This window comes from Urocitellus parryii, chromosome 5 (genome assembly GCF_045843805.1).
Source record: "Urocitellus parryii isolate mUroPar1 chromosome 5, mUroPar1.hap1, whole genome shotgun sequence".
Lineage (NCBI taxonomy): Eukaryota > Metazoa > Chordata > Mammalia > Rodentia > Sciuridae > Urocitellus > Urocitellus parryii.
In genome coordinates this window covers 187,574,176-187,597,509 of record NC_135535.1, presented here as the reverse complement: position 1 = coordinate 187,597,509, position 23,334 = coordinate 187,574,176, and the positions used below count along the sequence as shown (strand labels likewise).

Below are 23,334 nucleotides of genomic sequence, written 5' to 3'. Positions count from 1 at the left end.
AATACACACATTTATAAGATTTCATTTATGGGGGGCGGGGGAAGGAGAAATGTCTCAAATGTTTTTCATACAGATTTAAGTTCATCTGTTTCATTTTACTTTTAAATGGCTATGGCTCACATTTCATTTCTGTTGGACAGCACTGTTACAGCTGACCCTGTTTTGCAGACTAGAGTTTATTAAGCTTACTAGACCAACTTTATATAGTTTTTCTAGAAAAGATGTAGCAAAGGGTGGAAATTTTGAGAGTATGAATCCCGGGAAAGAATCCTTTCTCTTGCTGATGCTCAAGGGGCTTCCTCCTCCCCTCCCCAGATTCCTACCTTAGTGCCACATAATCAGGCTGGCTTATTTTTGTTGAAGTATCTATGATCTGACAATTTTATCTAAGGGAACAAATGTAAAAAAGATATAAGAAAATTCTAGTTGCTTGCATTCTTGATTTTCAGCAAGAAGCCAATTCTATACACTTCAAAATTTTCATGGAATGTGCCCCGCCAAGTTTTACACACCTCTTACTACATAATGGCAGGAATTTAAATTCTTTTTAATCTTAGAAAGATGGGCTTGTTAAGATTTGGTGATTTTTTAAAACAAAATTAAAGATGTATGTTTTCTGAAGTCAAAGTTTGCTGTTGGGTTTCTTCAGGTGAAGCAGAAGGCAGCTGGCTTAGTTGAAATGATGGCTTTCCTCCGGAAGAGAGTTGAGGATGATGAACATGTGCAGCGCGAGATTGAAAAAGTGTTCCATGAACTCCTCCTGTAATGCGAACCTCTCATTCAGGTTTACCTATTCAGTCTTGAGCTGTCTCAGGTGCCAATGCTCATGGGGAAAATGCCTACTGGCTGTTCAAATCTGTGCAAACCCATCCATCTGAATCCCTTTCAATCCTAGTATTGGGTTGAAAATTTCTATACTAAAGAACACATTTTGTAAATTTACTCTAATTACTTATACATGAGAATACATGAGAATGCATTTTAGCACATCATACATATATGAGTATAACTTCTCATTTGTCTGGTTATACATGATATAGAGTTACTCAAGTCACGTAAATCATTTATGCACATAGGGTAATAATGTCAGATTCTTTCTACTATCATTCCAACCCCACGCCCCCTCCCCTCCCCGTTCACTCCTGAATACCACTATTCTCCCCCACCACCCCCTTGTTGTGAATTAGTATCAGCCTTTGGTTCTGGGATCGGCTTATTTTACTTGGCAGAATATTCTCCAGTTGCATCCATTTATTGGCAAATGCCATTATTTCATTCTTCTTTAAGGCTAAGGAATATTCCATTGTGTATATATACCAATTTCTTTATCTGTTGAAACGTACCTAGGTTGATTCCATAGTTTAGCTGCTACAAACACTGATGTGGCTGTGTCGCTGTAGTAGGCTGCTGATTTTAAGTCTTTTGGGTATAAACCTAGGAGTGGGGTAACTGGGTCAAATATGGCCATACTGCTTTCCATAGTAGCTGCACCCATTTGCAGTCCCACCAGCAATATTTGAGTGTACCTCGCCAACATTTATTGTTGCTTGTATTCTTGATGATTGCCATTCTTACTGGATGAGATGTAATCTCAGTGTAGTTTTGCTTTTCTCTAATTGCTAGGATGTTAGAATATTTTTTCCATATATTTGTTGATTCTGTTTCTTCTTCTGTGAAGCGTCTGTTCAGTTCCTTAGCCCATTTATTGATAGGGTTATTTGGGTTTTTTTTTTTTTTTTTGGTGTTAAATTTTTTGAGTTCTTTATGTATCCTGGAGATTAATGCTCTGAGTTGAATGTGATAAATTTTTCCCATTCTGTAGGCTCTCTCTTCACATTGTTTCCTTTGCTGTGAAGAAGCTTTTTAAAGTTTGAGTCCATCCCATTTATTGATTTTTGATCTTATTTCTTTTACTCTTTGAGTCTTGCCAAGGTATTCAGTTCCTAAGCCGATATGGTAGAGATCTGTGCCTACTCTTCCTTCCAGTAGGCGCAGGGTCTCTGCTCTATTGCCTAAGTGAAAAGAGCACATTTTGTCACATAAGACTTGTTTCAGTGTGTGGGGGATTAAGACATATAAACTATGTGGAACATTAAGCACATGTCCAAGCAGTGACCACACAGACACCTCCCAGCTCCATGTTTTTCAGGGACAGTATTGTTTTTTACTGAGTGATTTGCATACTCTTAAGTCCCTGCTTCAAAAGGTCACACTGAGGGCTGGGGTTGTGGCTCAGAGGTAGAGCGCTCGCCTAGCATGCGTGAGACACTGGGTTATGGGGGGTTGGATCCTCAGCACCACATAAAGTAAAACAATGTGTCCATCTGTAACTTAAGGGGAAAAAAAGGCCATATTGATGACTTCATGGATAAATTTCATCTCCGATATTCCCAAATTTATCATCATTCACCATTTTTAGATCTAGACTTCTAGACTACCGGGAGAAATATGAATTTTGCACAATTAGATTTGATAAGTAGAACATGGATTAAATATTGTTAGTACAGTATCAGAAATCAATAGTCAACTTTAATGGACTCTAAACACTTGGCAGCATCTCTATATTTTCATTTTTATTATTTATTTATTGCACTAGGAATGAACCCCAAGGCTCTTTATCACTAAGTTCCATCCCTAGTCCTTTTTATTTTTTATTCTGAGACAGGATATTGCTAAGTTGCTGAGGTTGGCCTCGAACTTGCAATCTTCCTGCTTCAGGCTCCCCCATTACAGATATGCACCACTATGCCTGGCTTTAACTTTATTTTTATTACAATCAAAATCCTACCATCTTTTCTTAATCCTAAAGTAAAAATTTGTGGATGTATTTCTGTCCATAGTATTCTCTGAACAATTCAATTATATTGCAAATCAGTAGGATGGAGTATCACTGGGGTGTCCAGGAAAGCTAATCACTTGGGAAAATATTCTTCACACTAATCTCCAGGATGTTCTCTTTTAGCTGATCTGAATTTTATATTAAATTTGATATGTAAATGTACTATACCTACTTATTTAAAGCCTATTTCCATTTAGATTACAGGACGAGAAAGTGAAATTCCAGTTGAATTTGACCATCCAAATTCTTCTTAAGCAAGGACAAGTAGAACTAGAGAATTTCCAACTAATCCTGGAGTATTCTGATGCAATTCTCATGAATAAGACCATAATTGAAGACTTGAATTCTGTAATTCGGGTAGTTATACTTTACATTATTCCCTCATTTCCAGGACAAATAAATTTTTTATCTTTATTTTTATGTGGTGTTGAGGATCAAAAAGAGCATGCTACCACTTGAGCCACATCCCCAGCCCCATGACAAATAATTTTAATCCTGATAATCCGTGATAAATCATAACAGTTGCTGCACATTAGAATAATCTGTGCATAGATCCTATCTCTAGGTATGAGTATTTTTTAAAACTTCCACAGATAATACGTTAAGACATGGAGTTAAATGTTCATTCTAACATGGCATAGTTTTATTCACTGTTAATGTAATTTTCATTAGTTAGTCTGTAATTTAAGTAGCATTTAATAATGTCTCTGATTACATTTCTAATTTTGGATAATTGAGTTTTTGGTTTTTCCTATTCAAGCTAAAGTTTTGCCAATTCTGTTAATTATTTTTCCCCAAGAACCAACTTTCTTAATCTTCTATGTCCTTCTGATGGCCTTGGATTAGTTTGTTCTTTTTCTAATGCCATAAGTTATAAAGTTAGATTGCTGATGCAAGGTCTGTCTTCACCAATTGGTAAAGGTCAAATAATATGAAACAGGAAAGTGAAGATAGTGTCTATAACTGCATCCTACAAAAAAGATGACTGATGGAAAGCACACGGGAGAAGTAGCTCTAAAGCAGCGTCTCAGGCCTGGCACTCCAAACATCTGAGGCCAGAAGGTTATTTGTTGCAGAAGACTGCTCTGCACTCTGCAGGATGATTAGCAGCATGCACAGCCTTTACCTACTGGGTACCTATAGTAACCCCTACAGTTGTGTCAACCAGAAATGTCTCTAGGCATAGCATAAGCACATTGTCCCCTGATGAAGGGATGTTTCGCCCAGTTGAGAAACAGTGTTCTGAAAAAATGTTTTAACTTTACGTTTTGGAGCTATTGATGATAAATATCAGAGGTATGACCATGGGAGGTAGCCAGCTGAAGTGCAAGGGAGAAAAGGTCATGGAAAGTAAGGAAATGAGAGGCCCAGACTACAATCAGAAGATGGAAGTAATAGAAAAGAGAGATGGTATGACCTTTGAACAGCTAGACTGGAAAAGAGAAAAATGTAAAATCTTAAATTAATACAAGAATGTTAATTGTCTTAGAAACACCATTGTTTTATTATTAGCAGTCTTGGAGAATAATTTCTTTAAAAATTTCCTGAATTTGCCAGGTGTGGTGGCGAACATACATAATCCCAAGAACTTGGGAGGCTTGAGGCAGGAAGATGACAAATCCAAAGCCAGTTTCAGCAACTCAGTGAGGCCCTTATCAACTTAGCAAATTTGAGATAGGGCTCAGCGGTTAAGCACCCCTGAGTTCAATCCCTGGTACCAAAATTTTTTTTCCTGAATTTCATATAGGTAATTCAAAGGAAAGGGGGGGGGGACTGCTATTCCAAGACAATCAATTTAGTTATTAAATGTTTCTGTCCCTTCTATTTAGTCACTGTAAGTGATCAGATTTTGACTAAGTAATTTTTTTTAATAAAGATGGAATTAGGGCTGGGGTAGTGGCTCAGTGGTAGAGCACTTGCCCTAGGTTCAATCTTCAGCACCACATTAAGAGAATTATCTCTGTGATTCAAGTATTTTCTGAGAATAACATTCAACTTCAAATCTTCCATAATTTCGCATGCAGAATCATGTTATATGAATATCAAATACTTTTTTTTTTTTAAGACTCAAGGTCAAAAGAAAGTTGCTAGCATGATGGAAAGTAAAGAAGTACACAAAGGAATATATCAAATTGAGTGGGAACATAAGAAAATGGAGATGGAAATGGAAGACCTAAATCAGAAGGCCTGGGATATTCAGATGCTGTTTTTTTCAAGACAGCGTCAAAAGGCAAGTTCTCCCTGCCCTCTTTATCCATTCATACATTTGTTCATTTAACTGGCATTTAATAAGAAGCCTCCATGATGTCAAGTATATTCTGAGCTAGAAGTCTTTCCTAGGTGAATATGTGAATGAGTTATTTTTCTTCCAGTAGTTGCCTACACATCTTCATGACCCATTCAGTAGCACAGTTCTCTTATAGTTCACTAAAGATTTCCTATTTGTTAAATCCAGGGCTTTTTTTCCCAGTCTCTATCAGCCTTCAATTCTTTGTAGCATTTGACCACCTTAATTACTCATTCCTTTGCCTTGTATGACCCCCATTTTCTCCTTTAAGAGTGTGCCTTAGTCTGGGGCATAGTAAAACATTCCTGAATTTGAAGAGCTGGGGCAAGAGGACCCCAACCCCAAGTTGGAGGCCAGCCGACAAACTCAGCAAGATCCTATCTCAAAAATAAAAAGGACTGGGTTCAATCCCCAGTGCCACAAAGAAAGAGAAAGGAGAAGGAAAAAAAAAAAAATCAGCCTTAGCACTATTTTCCCCCATGTCCTCTCCTTTGAGGATCCACCTCTATATTTCTAACAGTGATCACATTTAAAGTTGGATCTAAGCTCTCTGGATTCCAATCTAACCCTCCATCCGTGACTTCCCTCAAATTCTGTTTTATTCCCTACTGATAGCTCCGTTGGTATACCACTATCAGTTCTGGGTATTAATCTCATTTCCTACTATTAGTACTCTCAAACCAAATGGAGTACCAATTTTGTTTAGGCTTCTACCTCTGTGTCTTTGCTCATACCAATTCTTCTATCTGGAAAGACATTCTTTTTTTTTTAATTTTAACATCCCAAACCTACCACTTTTCCCATGTTTTGTTTAAACATCACCTCCTTGTAAAGCCTCTCTTAATTTCCCAAGTGTGGAAAAATGCTGTGAATTTGCATAAATCTCTATCTTCTCTTTTTTTTGAAGAGTAGGTCATGCTACATATCTTTTTTTTTTTTTTTTTTTTATTTCCCTCAGTATCTTTAACTATTTCCCTCAGTATCTTTAACTGGAACACTGTTAATGTGGGTAACTTGTTTGATGAGCTGAAAGAAAATAGACTCAATCAACTCAATCTTAATATTTGCTATGCAAAACAATAATTTTCAGAACTAAAAAAAAAAAAAAAATATATATATATATATAAGGTCTGAAATAGTGGTACACTCCTATAATCCCGGTAACTGGGGAGGCTGAGGCAAGAAGATCTAGCCTCAGCAACGTAGCAAAGACACTGTCCCAAAATAAAATAAAAGGACCTGGGAGTGTGGCTCATTGGTAGAGGGCCTCTGGGTTCACTCTCTAGTATCGTAAGGAAAACAAAAAGTCTTTATGTATTTATCCATTCAAAGAAAGAAAAAATAACCTTATTTGTGGGGTTTTTTTTTCCCCTCTTGAAGTACCTAAATGAATCAAACTACGAGACTCTGATTGCTATTCAGATTGGAATAATGGAGCAAACCATTCAAGTTATAGATAAGGTAAGTCTCAATGATATTGATCACTGTAATCCCAAGAGTGGTGGATTCTTTGAGCAAAGGAATCAGTGTTTCAATTATGAACTCCGACAGAACCTAACAAAACCTTGCTTATTTCCCAGTTTCAAAGTAATTACAGGTCTCTGAATAATAGTGTCTTTGCAACCATAACAGTGGTGACCATAACCAGTGGCATAGACTAAAGCATATGTTTTTATATGTAGGTGGACAATTAAATAAATACCTTAATTTATTTATCTTTATGTGGTGCTGAGGATTGAACCCAGGGCCTCAAGCATGCCACCACTGAGCCACAACCCCAGCCCTGAAGCACATTTTTAAAGATTAAAATTAACCTCTGGGGACATATCTGAACAGTTAGGTTGTTTTAATTTTACAATAAGTGTTGGTAATTTTCCTTGGCATTGTAAAAGCTTTGTCTTAACTGAAAAACAAATGCTTAATTTTGATTATGTAGTACGTGTAATATGAAAACAAAGTAATCTAAAAAATTATCTCATTTTTAAGAACATACAAAAAGTTTTGTAAATTGTAGTATTAACAATCATTCTATCTTTAAACAAATAATTTGAGTGACTACTAGGGACGGACGGTACACCGGGCACTGGGGATATGGTGTAAGATGTTATCTTAGTGATGATAACTTTTTTTATATATAAATTACATTTTTTTCAAAATTATTTTGTGGGGCTTCATGGGAATAAAAACTTTCAGACCCACAAAAAGAATGTCGAAAACTGCAAAAAACTACTCAAAAAATTGGAAAAATTCAGTAATCAAAAAGATGTAGCAAATTACACTCTAAGCTGCAATCTACGAGAAGAGTTGGTAGCTGTGTCAGAGAGAAAAGACATCTGCAATGCAATGGGTAAGCTTTTTCCCTTTTATCAACAATAGATTTTCTTTAAAGTCTATACTCCTGAAAACTTAAGAATAGTTATAAAGCTACCAGTGTTTCTTCCATACAACTGACTTGAGTGCTGTTCCTATACCCTAAAGCATTAATAATAATCCAACTTATTCCTTCCTTCTTCACTTTTGGGATAGGGACGCAACTGACTTGTGAAAAGATTGTCAAAGAACGATATAAAAACATGGTGCAACAACAGAAGCTGACAAATATTTCAAAACAACAGGCTGAACAGATTTCAATACTACAAGCAGAAGTTGAAAGATTAAGGATGAAAACATTTCCTGCTCTTGTTCAAATGTAAAAGGCTAGCAAGAAAAACAAAGCCAAACTAATTATTGCAAAAATCAATTCATTTGGGTAAAATGATTTCTTTTTCTTTCATATTGGGAAACTTAAATTAGTCACCTCTTAGTTGCAGGTTTTCAATAGCAAATTGTTTGATTTTAGCCTTAATTAGCATATAAATTTTTGTCTTGCATGAATAAATGTGTAAAATACTGGAAATTGCTTTTATTCAAGAACAAGATTTTAAACCATAAAGTATTCGAGACTTATTTTAATTTTATTTAAAATTACTAAAAATTTGGAATTTTTTCCCCATTCTATTAATAAAGATAAAACTGTTGACTTTTTCCAAGCCTTAACTCATTTGTAAATTATGACATATATTTTGAGAATATAATTTTCAAACAGAGCTCTAATTTGTGCTCTATCCAATAAGCATTTAGTAAACAAGGAAAAAATGCTTTCTCATTTCCATTAAATAATTTATCATTTTACTCATGTAGATGATAATTACATAATGAAAACACTAACTGGCAGAAAACTTCTTCACCCTTCCACAGCCAGTAAACTGCTGCATTACAAGGTGATACCACTGGGATCACTGACCACATTCTCCAAGTGATATCACTGCTTCATTGTTCTGCAATTTATAAACTAAAGGTTAAGTTTAATCCACACTACCACTTCCAGTATACACTGGTGCTGGTGAAGCCAGAGAGCTATTATAAAACCTTCCATTTAGGCTGGGTGTATTGGTTATCACCTGTAATCCTAGCAACTTGAGAGGCTGAGGCAACTTAGCAAGACCCCGTCTCAAAATAAAAATTAAAAGGTCTGAGGATGTATGTAGTTCAGTGGTAGAATGTCCCTGGGTTCAATACCCAGCACTGAAATAACAAGGAAAAAAATCCCTTTAAAAAACAACTAAGGTTCAATTGATCACCCACATAGTGATTAGTGCTGGATAGTGATGGTGAAGTAAATGACTGAACCATCATCATTTTGGTGACTCTTTAAATTTGGCCAAAGCAAGGGTTTAGCCCTCTTTTTTAATCTATAAAAATGTGGTATTCAGTGGTTTTCAATAAATGGAGGTAAAATTCACCAAAACAATAAAAAGACTACCCAAGAGCATCCTCAGACCTCAAACTATATTCCATAAGCCCCATTCATCCACCATAATCTACCTCCTATTTCTCAAGTGCCCATTGTGCTGTTGGGGTCCTCAGCTAGGGCTAGGTGCCAATGCCTTAAATTCCATTATCATTTCCTCAGCTCTCCCAGAACCAGAGTCCCACTCATGCTATAATTCCCACCAGCATCCATATATGGTGACTCCAGAGAATGGAAGCTACAGCCTCCAAGAGCTAATCAACACTACTACCACCAGGAACATGATTCCTCTGCCACATTTAGGCCAAATGAGAAGCAGTGATAGAAGCGGCTAGTAGCCACTAGAATAGTACAGCTCCCCAGAAGTGTCCAACTAGAAATCCCAGGAGAGGCTCATGTGAGGCTGGGGCCAGTCCTCTAGGATTCACAAATGCCAATGGCAATGTAAGTGTCAGAAGCAGGAATTTGTGTGTAGTGGTGATGGGGGATGGTATTGAAATGGATGCAAGAGTAGGGCCCTAGTTCCCCTGCTGTGCCAAACATTAAAAGATTTGTAGAGCAAGAGGGAGGGACCTAGGTTCAAAGTGAGGAACATCTGGGGGAGGGCTACTGTTTACCAACTAGCAGCCAAATACTTTTTTTCAAGTAAATAAAGCTGTTAGCCCCTAAAGGCAAAAACTCAAAAGACCTTTCAGAATAACTGGCAATTAGAACCAAGAAACTACTAATTCACAAAGATCTATCCCTATCCTTCAGTAAGCACACACCACCCTTCAAGGATGTCAGCTCTGCAGCTTCCAAGTTTATATATAATAGCTCCAGCCACAAACAGGTGAGGTTTCTTTCCCTGAGCTCAATTTTAAATTCTGTGACTGGGCCAGCTTGAGTCATATCTCCACATACAGCCAGGATGAAAAGGTACAGTTGTGAAACTTGGCAGCACAAATCCATCCCTGTGAAGACGGGTTTCTGACTAAGGCACTATGAACTGAACGGACACTCTCAGTTCATTTCACAGATGAAACTAGAAGGTAAATGAATATGAAGGACCTCATATGCCAGGATACCTTGATATAGAAAATGATACATAGTTTCCTAAGAAACAGTCATTTCACTAAAAGGAATATGAGAAATTTCAAGAGACAAACCAATATAATTTGGGACATATGTTTAATAACCCTATTAGAGCAGATGAAAAGATGTGGAAAATGAATGGAAACAAAGATTCCTAAACTTAGAAGAGGGACTTTTTAACTACCAATATGTAGAGTGAATTAGATAATTTTCCTATGTTCACATATGACCACACAACCAATTTAACTCCACATCATGTTCAACCACAAGAATGGCATCTAATTAAAATGTTATACTCCATGCATGTATAATGTCAAAATAGTACACTCTACTGTCATGTATATCTAAAAAGAACAAATTAAAAAACAAAAACAATCCAACACTACCACCAGGAGCATGAGTCCCCTGACACATTTAGCCACCATCACCACCACTCCCTGCCAGCCTGCCTGCCACCCGCCCCGCCCCCACTCAGACCCTCCTCCCACCACTCCACCCTACAAAGCAGTAGTGATTGATGGAGGCAGGCTGGTTAGCAGTACAATAATACAACTCCTCTGGGGTTCCCATCTAGAATGAATTATTTTTAAACATTGAAAATAAAACTTTTTGCTACTAAAAGCAAAATGATTTACTAAAACTAGTTGCCAAAACTATCCAAATTTCTTTTTAAATATGATTTTTTTTGAATGTCAAGTTTTCTTTACCAAATCTACCCTAAACATTGAATTTTCGAACTTAAAATTTATACATTTGGGCTGGGGTTATGGCTCAGCGGTAGAGTGCTCGCCTCGCACGTGCGGGATCCTGGGTTCGATCCTCAGCACCACATAAAAATAAATAAGTGAAATACAGTTATTGTGTCCAACTACAACTAAAAAATAAATATTAAAAAAAATTTATACATTTCACAAGGCTGGGTTTGTGGCTCAGTGGTAGAGTGCATGCCTTGCACGTGTGAGGCACTGGGTTCAATCTTCAGCACCACATAAAAATAAGTAAAGATATTGTAACCATCTACAACTAAAAAAAAAAAAAAAAAAAGAATTATAGATTGTCCTAAACTGATAGTCATCAAAGCCCTAATGTGCATATCTCCCCTTTAAAATGTGCAAGTATCATTTTCAAAGATATTTCTCAAGAAAAAATTATGAATTAAACACCTGCAAATTCTTCTTCACTTCTATTAAAATGCAGCAGTGTATCATCCAACCCATAGAGGTCTATCAATTGAGTAAGGGTTATTTTCTTCTCTTCCGACATGAGTGACTGCAGCTCATAAAGCAACAGCTGGCTACAGTTTCTCCACTTTGATATTAATATCTCTAACTGAGACAGGTTATTCTGAAACAGAAAACAAATCAATGAATGTTAAGTCAATAATCAGATGATCATGCTATTTTAACTTACTTAATCAAAGCTGTTAAAAAATGTAATGTACATCTAAGTTAAAGGCAATCATCATCCTGGGGATGAATAAGACATTTACCTAGCAGAAATGTCTATAGAGAAACGATAACACACTTAAAAATAGTCCACTTTTTATAGTAGTTATACTTTTATACCATGTCCTTAAGATGCTGTACCTTCCACCCAATTTTGCTGCGAGCCCAAAAGTTCAAAAAATGACAATGCATAAAGTTTTTTCATTTTGATATTTCATAAATAAGTCACATTTAGGAAACTCCTAAAACTTCAAAAGGAGCAAATGATATGTTATTCCATCATTTATTCCACATTGTTGAGGAAACATGAATTATTACATATTCAGAAATTATCCAAGTAATAGAGGCTTCTTCCTTCTAAGAACCAGGGTTCTATACAATTCAACCTATGTGAGTTAAAACCAAAAATCTAATATATATTTTTTGTTGTTTTCAGACAAACTGCCTAAGACATTTTAATTCCTTGGAAGAAACACAGTATCATTACTAAAAATATGTTTTATTATACTGTGACCACTTTTGATTTTATTCATTGTCAGTAGTCACTTCTGTTCCCATTATACTTTCATCTAACATTTGATACATCTAATATTGCTGTGGGTTGTAAACTAGAGAAAATCTCCTACTGCGTTATCAAATGAAAACTGGGACATTTTCTTTAAAAGTTTCATTGGTATTTACAGGTCTCTCACTCAACCCTAAACTGATGACATTTTTCTGTTATTTATTATGCTAAAATAAATTTGCTTCCTATTTTTGAAATTACTTTTACACAATTTAAGCAAAAACTTATGATTATGCAGTGGTTCTTAAATTCTCACCTTTGATCTATACATTTTGACTAGTTTTAGCCTCCGAAGCAGCTCTTCTTTGTCACGAACCTGCTTCACCAATAGTGCTTTTTCTTCATTTAATCCTGGTTTAGGTTTCTCAATCACAGAATCAACGGACTCAGATTTACCTGCAGTGACATTCTTGACTGTATTTTTCAATTGTGCATTTTCTTCAGATTCAGTGCCTTTGTGTTTAGAACTTTGAGATTCCAAGCTGTTTTCTAATGTTGAAGATGCCGATTTCTCTGAAAAATTCTGATCATTTTCTTTCTTCTCTACTTTAAGACGTTTTATCACACTGCAAGAATTAGATGAAATTCTTGTCTTCTTTACTTTGTCTGTAACTGTTGCACTTGTAGGCTGTTTTAAAAATAAAAACATTCATCAAGAGAAACACTTCCAAAGAAAATAAGGCAACTAGAAGAAACAATCTTACATTTCTATGGTAGGTACCACTAGCTGGTTTTTCTGTCTCCATGCATCAAAGCAAGCATGACAAAATGTCTAATTTTAGTTTCATTTTCTTTTACCTTACTTAGCAAGATCAACACCTTTCTAAAACAGTGTTGAGACATTTATCCCAGTATTAGCTGGAGTTGCAGCTCAGTGGTAGAGTGCGTGCCCAGCATGTGCAAAGCCCTGCATTCAAACTTCAATACTACAAAAAATATTTTAAAAACCTAGCATGGGCCTGACACTATTCCTGACGTTTTGGAATTACTGAGGAAAAGTCCTACTGCACCAAAGACTTTCATAACCTGACCTTAAACTAAGTGAAATGGATTCAGAATGAAAATCTGTTAACCATCATGTTAATTACCACTCTTCAGTAGACTTAAAACAATTACTGCCACAACACCAGAACCAATCCATTGAAAGAACCAAGACTGTCATACTTCTTTTTGTGAACTATCCGCATCAGGAGATGGTGGATCCACAGAGTCTTGTGGAGTCCTAGCTTTATCTGGTGAACTTTGCATTGTGGAAATGAGATCTTTACTCTCTTCTAAAAAAGAAAAATTATAAAATGAGAATCAGATTAATCATATCGCTACAGTTCTCATCTTTTACCACAGCCTTTTTTCATAGTGTACAAAACACCCATAAATAAACTAGCAACTTCTAACTACATAGAGTTGTAATTCAATCTTGCTCCTTTTGCAGTTTCCCACACAGAAACTGTTTGGGGGCTTTTTTTAAAATTTTTTTGGCATATATTTCAGAGACCTTGTTTTCCTCTCTCAAAATATCAACATTACGGAGAAGAAAACGGGAGAGTTAACAACTATCCAGTCAGGAATTCCTTAATTTCATTAAGATCGCTTCATAATTGTATGAGATACAGCCAAAATCATGACTTGAAAAACATCGGCGGGCCCATCAAGCATCCTGAACCCCGCCAGCTGCGTGATGAGAACCAGTGAACCCTCTAGGCCAGGGGCCTAAGAAATACAGGCCCAACAAACGGAGGTCTGTCCGCGCCGCTTTTAAGCACCAAAAAACTCTGAAAAGGAGACGACGTCGTCTCCTCCAACAAAGGACTCAACTTTAGCAGGGTAAAACAGAGGGGGGGTCCTCCCCGCCTTCCCCCGGCTGCAGAAAGCCCACTACCCCTCCAGACACGAGCCCCCGTCGAAGGAAAGGCGGTACCCCACGACTCCACAGCACACTCCCGAAGCCCAGCTCCCAGGCGCCCCCCAGCCCCGGAGCCCGCCACCTCATCAGCCATCCCCCTCCCCCGCATGCGCGCGCAGCTGCGCCGACAACCAACCCTGCCCCGGGGCGTGGCCGCGCGAGAAACCGGAGGACCAAATATTCGCGTGCGAGGGCGCGAACCTCCACCAGGGGGCGAGATGCGGCCACACGGGAGGCGCCAAGACGTGTGATAGGCAGGGTTGACGGGCGCGCGCGGCTATGCCCCGCCCAGCGCTCCAGGGCGGTGAACGCCGAGCGGGCACGAGCTTCGCGTGGCATCTGGGGCGGGGCTGGGCGTCTGGCCTACCCTGAGCAGGGCGCGCTCCCTTTCGCGGCTCCGCTGGCCTTTTTCCCCCGTCAACCGCCTTCCCTACCTGCATCCTTGTTTGTGTCCCCAGCACCGTCCTCCCGGTTGATTTCGGGCTTGTCTGCGCGCTCACCACAGCACTTGCTTTCCTCAGACATGGCGGGACCCGAACTGTACAGCTCACAAACGCTCCAAAGGGCAGAGACCGCCAAAGAGCAGCGATGGGTTCCAACCTGTGGAGAATCAAACGTACAAGAAACCCACCGAGTCCCCACACGTTCTGCTCAGAGAGTTCCTAGCTTTATTTTGCTGCCCAAAACTCAGCAGTCGCCTCACTACGCTTTCCACTGCGTCCACCTCAAAACTCAGACCCCTTAGAAAGTGGCTTCCTACCGGTTAGCCAAATGCGAGCTAAAAAGAAGACAACGGAACTTTCCGTGGCGCAGTACCGGAAGGAGAATGAGCGCTGGGGACGATTGGGTGGGTCCAGAAGGAGGACGCTAGGGGTGCGCGGGGCCCTTGCTGAGCCCTGGTTGGCTGCGCTCTTGGCTGGAAAACGCAGTTTCCGGTGATGCGACGTGCTGTTGCCACGCAACTGCCAAGAGAGCGAACTTGGGTGGAGCGCTGGGCTGAGGGAAAGGCCGCTATGTAGCTTCTGAGTCATGGGGAAGTTGGGAATTTGAAGGAGCCAGTGTTTTCAGTCTTAGCGAGTGGCCATTTTGAGTCTTTGTATTCTACTGAAGTCTGATAATAATGGCTTAGAAGCAGCCAGAAGGAAGTAACTGGAGTCCTGAGCGGTCAGGTGTAAATACAGGACCCGAAGAAAACGTAATGCACTGATTTGGAGCGTAAATGTCGGCATTGGACTGTGTAGGTCCAAGCCGAAGCTCCTCATTTTGTCTCCTTTGTTAACCGTTATTTCCCCCGGGCAAAGGGAATTCATGAGAGGCCACTGACAGTCAAGTTTATTCACCGGTCCCTAATTTAAAGAAATGGATCACGCAAACTTTCACTCTTTCTCTTCTCTTTCCCCCTCCAAAAAAAAAACAAAAAACAAAAACAAAAACACGGTCGGGGGAGGGGGCGGAGGGCGCTAAAAAAGAAAAAAAAAAGGTGCTGTGATTGGTTCTAAATCTCGGATTTGGCTCACTAGTGTGAAGCCACGTTCCCCACAGATCTCAATATGTACATTTTTTTCCTTTACTTATCCCCTGGCATGCGTTCATCTCATTGAATAAAGCAGAATGATTTGTCCTGATAATAGAAGCACAATGCAGACTCCGCATATTCTTTACACCTAGGGGCATAAGGGTGAGTTGTTTTTATGAGTCCTTAAAATCAGCTGCTCCCAAATCCTTTTATAGTTACAACCTAGAGCTGTGTTTTTGCTGGCTACATAAAGAAAAACAACATCTTGCCTTGCAAATGTTCTGACTTGTTTTTTATATGAATTGGTATATTAAAACAAGATTGTTTGGCCCGAGTTTCAAAGCTTCAGAATGAGTACTCAGAAAAATCTGAATTCAGAAATGTGCATTTGTTGACGCCCATCTCTGACTTGTACATGTTGTTAGGAAAAAAAAAATGAACTCCCCTTTACTGAATTTGTATTACTCTTGTTACATACAAAATTGGAAAATCACTTTCCACTCTCAACTTAGAGTAAAATAAATGGATTTTAGCCCCTGTAGTTTTCATGTACCTTTAGATAAAGCCTAACCAACGTCTCTGTGACTTTAGTGACCGGAAATCTATTTGACTGTGAAGAGTTTGGTATATCTGATACAGGATGTTGTATGTTTCAAATGGAACTTTTCAAGTAGGAAAGAACACTGCCCAGTTGAGCGAGAAAGCAAAGACTCCATACCTTGCCATAGAGAACAATTTAAGCACTAGAATTAAAAGATTATTAATTGTGATTAATAGCAACCTAAGTCAGACTTTCTGCATGTTTTAAAATTTCTTCAATACCCTAGGCTACTGTTGGTCCTTTTGTTATTCACCAGGGAGTGGTAAAATGCTTCTTCCATTCTTGTCTATGATTACTGTTGGTGCGATGATGACATAGACCTAAAAATCTTTATGAGTTTATTTTATTATTCTTTTTTAATGACAAGAAAACAATAGTGAATAGTCTTCTCTTTCTCTCCTCCCCCTTAAGCATACACACACACACACACACACACAAATGTACTTTTTGACCACAATTTAAGTTTTCATTTCAGTAGAATTCTTTATTTTTAATTTCTCAGGTTTAGCATTAGTTTTTAAATCTTAATAATCTCAGGATGATATAAATCTATTCCACAGACTTCTTATATTGACCAAAAAAAGGTGTCTTGTATTCATGACTAGGATCTGTAGGAATTTTTTAAGACTATCAATTTTTAAGACTATTTTATTTTTTAAAATCCATTTGAGTGAGGAATTGTGCAAAATTCATATGATTAAGTTGATTTATAATGTCTGTGAGGACGAATTAAAGAAACTGAACTCAGATTAGTTACAGAAGAAAATCTGCTAAATTTCCTTAACTGACTTTTTAAAAAAAAATTTTTTTAGTTGTAGATGGATACAATATCTATATTTATTTATTTTTATGTGGTGCTAAGGATAGAACCCAGTGCCTCACACTTAACTAGGCAAGTGCTGTACCACAGAGCCACAACCCAGTCCTCCTTAACTGACTTTTAATATTTGTTATGACATTTTTTTTTCTTGAAAATCATCTTCAAAAATTCTTCTGTAGTTTTCTCTTCCTGTGAATTCCAAACGTACTTACAGACCTATGCATGGAACAGAGGTGTTTTAGTGGTCTGTCATTTCATAGATATCTCTTTGAGAATAATTAACAAATAATTTCTTCCTCTGTTACCTAAAAATCCCTTCTGGGATTCCAAAAATGTAATTGCCTCACTTGTAGAGACTATTGAAGACTTAGTTACCAAATGGTGATCTTTGTGAGCTAACTGATTAATTTTTTTGCCAAGTTAAGCGAGAAAGGAGTCTTTCTTAACTTGGGATTGAAGCAATCCCAAAATGAAGGAGCTCTAGATTTAGTTCTTAGGCAAGCCTCAGAGATTGCCTTACTGAATAGAGTGGTTACTTAGAACACGGACATGGGGGAAGGCTCAATATTGTTAGTGTGATAAAAATCTTTCCATGATCAGGCATCCAGAACATTTAACTAATAACTAATATTCAGGATAACATAAAGAACAAAAACCTAAAGAGCTCGCCTCACTTAAGTTCCTATTCTTTTTATTCTACCAGATCTGGCTTTTTGTCAAGTCCATTAGAGACTAGAGAAGCAAAAGTGTCTATGATTCACTGCTGTTACTGGGTGTGTTCACTTGGAGAAGAATAGAGTCATTCAGGTTAGATTAATAATGATGAGAGAGGAGGTAGGCTGTGTGGGTGCCTAGGTGGGGGGAGAGTGGCATAGGCACATAGAAAAAAGGTAATGAGTATAAAAGTATTGCTCAGGGCCACATCCTTCTCAGATCCTTTATTAACTCAGAAATGTCATCCTTGCCTTCATTTGAAGAAAGAAAGGCATTAGATGTCAGCAAATCCTTCAGCAACAGAACTTGTCTTGTAATCATCTTTAACCACCTTGAAGTTTGATAACAACCCCCATGATAATTTCACAGCATTGAAATGTGTTTGAAGTGCCGGTAAACACACCAACTCAGTATTCTACTCTCGTCTCTCATTACTGTTTCAGTCCTGAGGGTACAAAAGGTTTTTTCTTAGTGGGGTTTTTTTGTTGTTGTTGTTGTTGTTTGTTTGTTTGTTTTTTAAGATGGAGAAGCAAGATTTTCTTATAATGCCAGGAAAATAAGGAGTTAAGAGAGCATTCTACCATGTTTTAGGATACTATTGGTAATTTCATTTCCAGTCTTGGAAAATTTCTTGGCAAATTTCTATAAGTATAATGGTACAGCAAATATGTCACTTTAGCCTAACAAGAAATTTTCTGGTCTGATTCAGCTGAAAGCTAGATTGATTTTAATCCCTTTCCCACCATCCCACCAATCAGGAGAAAACATAGTTTGCCACTTCCAAAGGCAACGTAAAATGTCTTACATCTCTACCATCATTTCTACCAACATTATATAATGTTGGAAAAGAAGTATAGAATACAACTCCCTGTATTCTGATATGGTGCTGCAAGACTTTACCCAACTATTTAAACTTTGTCAGCACAAGATTAAGACTGATGATACTTTTCCTTCATCAAAATAAACCTCTAACTGAAATTCTTCCAAATTTTCCTTCCTCCCCAAATTCCTCCTTATGTGCCAGTCTAGTATTAGCCTATCAAGATGATGTGGGTTCATCATCTCAGGTTTTTTTAACTTGATGTAAGTACCTAACTCTGAGTTAAACTGTCCTTTCTTTAAGCCACTTTCAATCTTGTTTTAATTTTTTTTTTTTAAATCAAGAAGGGTTACTTATACCTGTAATCCCAGCAGCTTGGGAGGCCAAGACAGGAGAATCCCAAGTTCAAAGCCAGCCTCAGTAAAAGCGAGGCACTAAGGAACTCAGTGAGACCCTGTCTTCTAAATAAAATACAAAATAAGGCTGGGGATGTGGCTCAGTTGTTGAGTGCCCCTGAGTACAATCCCTGGTACTCCCACTCCCCCCAAAAAGAGAAGGGTTATTACTTAAATAATTCTCTCCCAACCCTCCTTGGCACATGGAAATAAAGACTTAGTCTATCTCCATTGTGTTGTTTACTCTCTTCTTTTTGCTCTGTCATGACTTGTGAATCTTTGCCCTTTCATGAATTCTGGATATTGAAAACGGAGCCTCTATATTGCTGAAGGCCTGCTGTGAGTAGAATTCATGAAGTACAGGGACAACACCCACCCCAAAGATGGCCTTCTCCGGTTTCTGAAAAAACTTGTCATCTGACAGACAACATCCTAGGATATGAAGAAATATAGGTTTGGGTTTTGGAAGGCAGACAACTAACCACGTCCACATTTGTTAAGCAAATTCCTATGAAACTGTAAATTATAAGCTACTCACAGGTTTAAAAAAAAAAAAAAAGCAGGCATTACTACAGTTGGCATTGTCTGAAACGCCTTCATAGCCTAACTCTGAGCCATTGAAATAGATTTCTTGAACTTGCACATACAAGTTTAAAATTTTTGTAAAGCTGCCAAATCTGTACAACAGTAATTAGCATAAAGCTTGTGCAATTAAGCTGCCCCAAAAGGAATGAGTTTGGCTCTTTGGCAAGATGTTCCACTTCTCCTAAAAAGAAGAAAAGAAAAAAAGCAGTTTAATCAATTCACATTATTTTCACTCAGAGCTCTTTCACCCAGAATCTGAAGAGCTGTCACGATGACTTTGTCTCCTTCCAGTTACTTGTCTATAGGGATAGCAACTTATTTTCAGTCACTAGTTTTCAGAATGAATCAATTAAAAATTGGTATTTTATGACCAATACCACTTTGTCTGCTTATCAACGCTTTCTTTTTTTAACAGTTTGAAAGAATCGGTATTACTATTCCCCACCATCAGACAGAATTTTTCCTTCCTCAGAATAGGATTAAGTCCCCAAAACAAATTCAAGGAAGAAAATTCATTTCAGAAAAACAAATTCAGGGATATTGAACAGTAGATATGGTGAGTCAGTATCTGACTAGACTTTGATGAGTGAAAAATGGCATGTTATTACATGCATGAAAGACTACAAGTAAGAATTACGTGGACTAATGAGAGTACTTAGGAGGTTGATATTAACATTTGCATACTAATTAGCAGCTCTCAAGCCTTACAAACCCCTCAGCTTCCAGTCAGTAACTGCTGGAGCTGAGGCTACAGACAGCATCCCTGGATCACTGTGTTCATACCGGAAATTGGGCCTCCTAAGTATTCAAATATTCAAACATTCTCTGCCAACAATTATGTAGAAGAGGAGTAGGGAAGTTGGAGGAGGAGAGGGAAAGAGTGGGGGTTGGAGGCAAGCTGTCTTTACGTCATGTTTCTTACACTTAAGCAGACCAACAACTCATGTTCTAAAACACTATTTTTTCATAACAAATTACTGATTACTAGACTTGTTTACTCCATACTACAAATTATTCTGCAGATTTAACTTGAGTTTTGAAATACAAGCAGCAAACTAAACGCCACAAATCCTGGGCACATTGACTTTGAGCTCAATTCTGAGAAAATAATGATTTCTTCCTAAATGAGAAACACAAGCTTCATGGTCTTAAGGCCTTTTGATAAATTAAAAGGGTTATGGAAGAACAAGATTTTGTGATTGATAAAGATGAAAGCCTGTATGACTGATCCATGAGCACTCTCTTATTAGAACTGTGGGATATGATGATTATCAGGTTCAGCCTAATTATACCATGTGAGAGGCCATGTTTATAGTAGTTGAATTTTTGAATGGGTAAAACGGTAAAGCCACAGACCTTACTGATTTTTCTTTTGAATTCTAAACCTCATCTTTGTTGATTTTCGTTGCCATTCAGTTTAAATTGAGGAATGTGAGGAAGTTGTTTGGGGATTTTCACCTAAATATAAGTTTTGGTGGAAACAAATGCCACTCATGGACATTGACATCTTTTTTTTTTCTTTTTTCTTTTTCTTTTTTTTCCCCTCTAATTTGCTCATTCTGATGGAAATGTGGCTGTATCAGAGATAGCAGCAAAGGGGGTGGGTCTGAGTTCTTTATTGACCCTGCCATGTATAACTGAGTTATTGGGCTTTGGCAGGTTTGATGCAATTCTCTGGTCTTGGTTTTCTCCTCTGTGAAATGGATAGAAAGGGTACTTTTTCCACCTCTGAATTTCTGTAATGCCAGTTTGGGTTCATTTTGGTACACCTGAAATTACCAGTTCCCACTAGAGAGTTAAATGAAGTCACAGGAAAATTTTCCTATAGAAATAGCCATTATGATAATACTATGGAAGATGTGCTAAGTGCTGCGGATGGAAGACTAAACACATTTTTAGGAGTTTACAAATTGGACACCAGTATTTATCTCATAGATTCAAACAGAGTCAGCCCTGGGGAAAATTGGTACATAAAGGATATTTTTTTCTTTAATGACCCCTCTTTCCTCTTAGACCTCCCACATCATATGAGCCCACCCTCCCAGCCCAGGACTTTAGGCTAAATCTTACTTCTTGCCACTGCCAAGCATACGTCTAGCTATTCTGCCTGCTTGTACTGTCATCTTCTGGAACTACACATCATCTTAATATCTGATGCATGCAGTAAGTGCTCAATATATGTTTTGAATGAAGGAATTCAAGAATGGATGGATTAATTATTTAATCAATGGAATTACTGGTCAAGTCTATGCACTAACTATACCTGCCTTTAAACAAAAATATATGACAAAAAATTAATATGGCCAACACAAACAAAAGGTCTAATGAATTTGATGACATGGTGAATAGATTGAGTTTGGGGAGAAGCAACTGGAAACCCTCCAGGCAAAATTCTGGTGTATCTTTTTTTAATTTCTGTGTTGCTGGTGGGAATTTAAAATGACACAACCACTGTGGAAAACAATACGGTGGTTTCTCAAAAAATTAAACATAGAATGACCATATTCCACTTCTGAGTATGTGTCTGAATGAATTAAAGCAGAATTAAACAGATATTTGAATATCCATGTTCATAGCAGTTTTATTCCCCATCATCAAAAGGTGGAAGTGACCAAAGTCCATCAGCAGATAAATGGATAAACAAAATCTACATACATACCATGGAATAGTACTCAATATTACAAAGGAATGAAATTCTGACACATGCTACAATATGGATGAACTTTGAAAACATTAGGCCAAGTGAAATAAAGCAGACAGAGAAAGATAAATACTATATGATTCCACTTTACCTGAGGTTCTTAGAGTAAAGCAATTCATAGAAACAGAAAATAGAATGGTGATTACTGGTGGGATGAGGAGAATATTGTTTAATGGAGTCAGAGCTTCAGTTTGAGAGGATATAAAATCCTGGATATGGTGGTGATGGTTGCATAACAATGCGAATATATTTAATGTCACAGAATTATATATTTTAGAATGGTTAAAATGATAAATTTTATTTTGTGTATATTATCACAATTTTTAAAAAATCTCTTTTTGGGAGTAGTGGTGCTCCCAGCTACCTGGGAGGCTGTGGCAGGAGGATCAAAAGTTCAAGGCCAACTTATGCAACTCAGTGAGAACTTGTCTCAAAATAATTAAAAAGAGAGAGAGAGAGAGAGAGAGAGAGAGAGAGAGATAAAGCATTGAGGATGTGTCTTAGTGCTAGAGCTCTTGCCTAGCACGTGTGAGACCCTGGGTTCAACTCTTAGCATTAAGCATTTGCGCACGGACACACACACACACACACACACACACACACACACACACACACACAAAGGGCTGGGGATGTAAATCAATGCTTGTCTACCATGTGCAAGACCCTGGATCCAAGCAGGTCTCTCTCTCTCTCTCTCTCTCTCTCTCTCTCTCTCTCTCTCTCTCTCTCTCTCTCACACACACACACACACACACACACACACACAACACACACACACACACACAGAATCTCCAAGGAAAATATTTTCAATGTAACTGATACCAGGATTGAACTGCTTCTCTAAGGCAAAAAGTATTCCTCCAATCTAATCTAAACCTTTCAGCTGAATGTTTTCTTATTTCTTACAATTGCTTCATATTGTCCTGTCATTGGACCAAGGATGTTTACTCTCACCAGAGTAGAAATATATACCAAACATGAGCTTCCTTTCTGGATGATGTCACTGGCCATCTTTGGAACAGGTGTCTTTTTTTCACAATTGGATGGGTTTTAACAGACTCATTTTCTTGTCTTCTTATCAGAGGCAGCAAAATCTGTGGTCTATGCAGCCAGGAGTAGAGTAAAGGTGAGTCAGTTTCATGGAAATCAACCTATAATTTCAGCTTCAGGAGAACAAGTCGGATAAGGCAGCATGAAGTAAGTATATGGGGGGCAGCAACAAAGAATATTGAATATCATTCCACAATGTATATATGCATCAAAACATTACCTTGTACCC

At 37.9% G+C, this 23,334-nt stretch overlaps 2 protein-coding genes and 1 long non-coding RNA gene across 4 annotated transcripts in view; 1 reads left to right on the top strand and 2 right to left on the bottom strand.

Annotated features, from left to right (window-relative positions):
- Cfap43 (cilia and flagella associated protein 43) overlaps positions 1–7,997 on the top strand; it is an 87,558-nt gene extending 79,561 nt beyond the window's left edge. The window contains exons 34-39 of the mRNA XM_026401120.2: positions 650–762; positions 3,037–3,196; positions 4,905–5,069; positions 6,507–6,587; positions 7,320–7,473; positions 7,653–7,997. Of these exons, the coding sequence (XP_026256905.1) occupies positions 650–762; positions 3,037–3,196; positions 4,905–5,069; positions 6,507–6,587; positions 7,320–7,473; positions 7,653–7,819 (840 nt within the window). The 3' untranslated portion in view covers positions 7,820–7,997. The remainder of the gene's footprint in view (positions 1–649; positions 763–3,036; positions 3,197–4,904; positions 5,070–6,506; positions 6,588–7,319; positions 7,474–7,652) is intronic.
- Sfr1 (SWI5 dependent homologous recombination repair protein 1) lies at positions 600–14,747 on the bottom strand. Of its 2 annotated transcripts, XM_026401122.2 has the most exons (6): positions 14,664–14,747; positions 14,338–14,503; positions 13,165–13,274; positions 12,257–12,628; positions 11,154–11,334; positions 600–2,012 (listed from the first exon to the last, which is right to left on the bottom strand). In XM_026401122.2, exons 2-6 carry the CDS (start codon positions 14,426–14,428, stop codon positions 1,864–1,866), a joined length of 903 nt encoding a protein of 300 aa, XP_026256907.1. In that variant the 5' UTR covers positions 14,429–14,503; positions 14,664–14,747; the 3' UTR covers positions 600–1,863. The 2 variants fall into 2 exon arrangements, with proteins under 2 accessions (XP_026256907.1, XP_026256908.1); XM_026401123.2 differs by lacking the exon at positions 600–2,012 and having other exon boundaries at positions 10,483–11,334.
- An 8,292-nt stretch (positions 14,748–23,039) lies between these two features.
- Positions 23,040–23,334, bottom strand: part of LOC144254809 (uncharacterized) — a 35,501-nt gene continuing 35,206 nt past the window's right edge. Inside the window, exon 3 of the long non-coding RNA XR_013343598.1 lies at positions 23,040–23,156. This is a non-coding gene — a long non-coding RNA (uncharacterized LOC144254809). The remainder of the gene's footprint in view (positions 23,157–23,334) is intronic.

Coding starts and splice junctions, on each gene's coding strand:
- Sfr1 (XM_026401122.2), bottom strand. CDS start 14,428: ATGTCTGAGGAAAGCAAGTGCTGTGGTGAGCGCGCAGACAAGCCCGAA. Junction 12,629..13,164: donor CGGATAGTTCACAAAAAGAA/GTATGACAGTCT, acceptor TTTTTAAAACAG/CCTACAAGTGCAACAGTTAC. Junction 11,335..12,256: donor TCAAAATGTATAGATCAAAG/GTGAGAATTTAA, acceptor TTTCTGTTTCAG/AATAACCTGTCTCAGTTAGA.